The 4,282-nt window shown below is 39.4% G+C and overlaps 1 protein-coding gene across 1 annotated transcript; it reads left to right on the forward strand.

Moving 5' to 3' along the window:
* The first annotated feature begins 1,113 nt into the window (after window positions 1–1,113).
* On the forward strand, window positions 1,114–2,466 carry NPY5R (neuropeptide Y receptor Y5). The gene has a single exon (XM_044430931.1). It carries the CDS (start codon window positions 1,129–1,131, stop codon window positions 2,464–2,466), a length of 1,338 nt encoding a protein of 445 aa, XP_044286866.1. The 5' UTR covers window positions 1,114–1,128.
* The last annotated feature ends 1,816 nt before the right edge of the window (window positions 2,467–4,282 follow it).

Consider the following 4,282-nt stretch of genomic DNA (forward strand, 5'->3'; position numbering starts at 1 on the left):
CTGCAATGCAATACATCTACAGGGAACCCAGTTTGGGAAAGTACTCTTAACTTTTTATTACTGCAGCTTTTCATCTGAATGCTTCATATAAGAGCACAATCCAGCATATGTGTGTGTGTGTGTGTAAATGTATTTTACACCGCTGCATTCAGTGTAATTACTTGGCTAGTAACTATTCCCACTGGTCACACAACGTTTATCACATTGTTGTTGTTCTTGTATTGTTTGACACCGAGCAGGGAACACATTTCAATAGAAATAGTTTGACTCCTGGTTCCCTGTGCCACAACCATTCCCAACAAAATACTTGCTGTGCAAGAGCTGTAAAAGTTTGTTCTAAGAGGAAAGAGGAGGTTTTGTAAGCCGCCCCAAGGCTTTTTGCAAATGGGCTGGCATAGAAATGTTATAAACAAACAAACAAACAAATAAATAAATAAATAAATCAAGCCAGCCAGCCAGCCAGCCAGCCAGGCCGGCCAGCCGGCCGGCCAGAGGAAATGTATGCACTGAGATATTATGCAGTGTACCAATTTTAAGGTACGCTATACATATTTACACAAAAGTCCTACAATTTATTTATTTTATTTCTATAATGCCCAGTAGCCAAAGCTAGCTGGGCATCATACAACAGTTCCAGATGGTGAGAGATGTAGGCCTTTTTGTCTGAGTGATCATAGGACTGCGTCCATAATCTCTTTTATTGAATCAGAGTGTTTTTCATTGAATATTTTAAGTATCTCGTATAAGAGACTATTCTATAGCAAGGTGAAAGAGAGGTTTTAAAAATAAACTTTAAAATTTACTTTAAGTTCTCAAAGATGACTGAGAAATTGCAGTTCTTTGAAATTTCTAAGCACAGCTTGGATCACACAGCTTCGAATGAAATATTGTTTTGGGGATAAATTTTAAATCCACAGTTGGGAAACACCTTAACTGGGACCAGTCTCAAAGATGCAGGAAATGAATTTGCCATAGTTGTAGTTAGTATGAGTCAAATTGTAGCACCATGTATATTGTCACATACTAGTCCCTCCCCCTGAATCCACCACCAAAATTTGAGTTTTCTTGTTGCACTTTCTTGTTGCACTTGCTACTTATTCTATTTCTTATTCTAAACAGGACTTTAATATGGATACAGATCTCAGAGACAATAGAAACAGGACACTTGCAACAGAGAACATCTCTGCATCTTCAAAGGGTTCTAATTTTCCTAACTGGGAAGACTATAAAAACAGTGTAGATGACATACAGTACTTTCTGATTGGGCTTTATACTTTTATCAGCCTTGCTGGCTTTTTGGGAAACCTGCTTATTCTTGTGACTGTAATGAAGTGCAAACAAAAAACAATTATAAACTTCCTCATCGGAAACTTAGCTCTTTCAGACATTTTAGTGGTAGTCTTTTGCTGTCCCTTCACATTAACATCAGTTCTACTTGATCAGTGGATATTTGGCAAAGTCATGTGCACTGTTATGCCCTTCCTCCAATGTGTGTCTGTCCTGGTTTCTACCTGGATGTTGATCTCCATCGCTGTTGTCCGATACTGGTTGATTCGCCACCCTCTTTCCAACAACCTGACACTGAAACATGGCTGTTACTTAATTTTGGCCATCTGGACTCTTGGTTTAGCCATTTGTTCTCCTTTACTGGTTTTCCACAAGATCATAGATCTTCAGGATGCTGTTGATCTTGAAGTGCTGAAAAGCAAGCAGTTGTGTGTTGAATCATGGCCATCTGATTGGTACAGAATTGCATTCACAATTTCCCTATTGCTCATGCAGTACATTTTGCCTTTGGTTTGTTTAACTGTAAGCCACACCAGGGTCTGCAAGTCTGTAAATTCCAGATTGTCAGGCAGAGCAAATAGACTGGAAGAGAATGAGATGATCAACTTAACCCTCCATGAACCCAAGAATCTTGCTCGTCAGGGACAGCAATCTAGTCCTGAGAAGTGGAGTTACACTTTGATTAAGAAACATCGGAGGAGGTACAGTAAGAAGACTGCTAGTGTGATGCCAAAAATTCTAAGGCACCATCAGGATAATTGTTCTGGAGACCCTCCTGAAATATCTGGTACAGAAAGAAGTCATATTTCATCATCCAGCAAATTTTTACCAGGAATACCCATTTGCTTTGAGGTGAAAGCAGGGAATTTGGAAACGCAGGATGGAGTCACAGTAGCCCAACCCACCATTCAAACTAAGAAAAGGTCTCGGAAGGTTTTCTGGAGACTGACAATGCTGATCTTAGTTTTTGCAGTCAGCTGGATGCCTCTTCATGTTTTCTATGTGGTCACAGATTTTAATGGCAGTCTCATCTCAAATAAGCATTTTAAACTGGTGTTCTGTATTTGTCATTTGGTAGGCATGATGTCCTGCTGCCTAAACCCCATTTTATATGGATTCCTTAACAATGGCATAAAAGCTGACTTGATGGCCCTTATTCCCTGCTTACAAATATCATGAAGGCCTACAAATTCACAATAAAATGCATAACAAACAATTATGCTATGAGTTCATTGGATAATGCATTTTGGCAAGTGGTTGCTGGTCATTTAAGATGAGATTGGTGAACACTGCGCCCAGATGATGTGATCCATTTCTTCATATAAATAAAATGACCAGCCTTGATATCTGGCATATCTCATATTTCCATCTATGATAAATCCAAGCTAGACACTCATGCCAGATTTTGGGCAAAATGACATCTGGGTGAGATAAATAAGAAAGACAATTGTTAATGTGCCCACTATATGTAGAAATACAGGATCATAGTACTGCTTCAAAATTCTGTCTAAAGTAGCTTTAGATGTATTTGAAGTTTGAAGACAAGTATTTGAAGCTATCTACATAGTAAATTTTGCTAGCAAATATTAAGCAGCAATGTATTCTTGTGATGAGGAATTCAGCAAATTATTATTTTGCTAATAAATCATGTTTAAAATCAACCCATTGTAAGTTTTTAATATATCTATAGAAAGCGAGTGCATATGAGAGAAGCCCCAGGATGTGCCCCAGGAGAGAGAGAGAGAGAGAGAGAGAGAGGGAGGGAGGGAGGGAGGGAGGGAGGGAGGGAGAGTTGTACATGTGAAGGAAACAAATTTGGTATTTTTATTGCTTAACGTAAAACTTAAGGTGAAAACTACAGACAAATTTGGTTTTAAAAAAGCCTATGGAAAAATGATGATTCCTTCATACTGAGTAGAATTGAATCATAAATGTCCAATATAGCTCTGCACAGAATTATAGTGAAAGAGATGGGTCCCTGTGCCTAAAATTATGCATTTTAAATTTCAGCTGGGAGGGGGAAATAAAGAGAAGAGTGGGAAGGAAGAGATAACAATAAGAAAGAACATTATTAAGTTTTTAACAGTTCTCATATGATACATTCTAAATTGTAACATTATGTTCTAGGATATGCTTTTTAAAAAGTGCAACAGAAACAGGAAACTGTTTCAGAAAACCTGATAAGCCACAGCTCCTTGTGGTATCCATGCACCCATACAGGTATATTTTCCCAACATAAAAGGTAGGCAGTGATCCACAGTTTCTTAATGGTTAATTTGTGATGTTTTTCTCATCTGATTGACTGGTTGCTCTCCTTTGGTTATGCATTAGGCTATACCCAAAGCACATAACTTGGTGTGCCTGCAGGCACAAACCCTAAAAGTTTACAGAAGCGATCTTATGGTCCCTAGACATGGTTTGAGAGGCCACAGGATACTGAGGCAAAGCTCAGAAATCTCCCCCATCTCTCCCGCCCCCTTGCAGGCAGCGCAGAAGGAACTGCATCAGCTGGCATCCGAGGATGGAAATCAGGGAAAGGAGGCATTCCAGAGAGCAGGGAGGGGAGCTAAAAAGCCCATCTAACAAAATATGCAGGGTGGGGAAACAGGGAAGTAAATAAAGGTTGCTTCTGCTGCTTCTCTTGCCTTGCTGTGGATGATCCGAAACCTTCGAATTCAACAACTTCTGATCATCAAGAGCACAGCTGATAGTACTGCACCCAAAATGAAACAATTGTTTGCCAACATGCTGTTATGCTTTTGACACAGCAAAGCAACAATGTGTTTTTCTCAACATCTAGTAAGGAGTGTTTCTGCACACAAACCACATGATGAGACCTGGTATTGACCATGTCCTAAGACCTCCTTGCCATCAAAGTTCTCCATGCTGCTGGAAAAGGCCACATTCAGAAGGAATATTTATCACATGAAGGTTACAGGGGAAAATGTTGCATCATGGCACTAGAGTAGCAATGTTAATTATTACATGAGCACTG

This window comes from Varanus komodoensis, unplaced genomic scaffold (genome assembly GCF_004798865.1).
Source record: "Varanus komodoensis strain SLA01 unplaced genomic scaffold, ASM479886v1 scaffold21, whole genome shotgun sequence".
Classification (NCBI taxonomy): Eukaryota; Metazoa; Chordata; class Lepidosauria; order Squamata; family Varanidae; genus Varanus; species Varanus komodoensis.

Excerpts from the sequence above, each read along its gene's own strand:
- NPY5R (XM_044430931.1), top strand. The coding sequence starts at position 1,129 with ATGGATACAGATCTCAGAGACAATAGAAACAGGACACTTGCAACAGAG.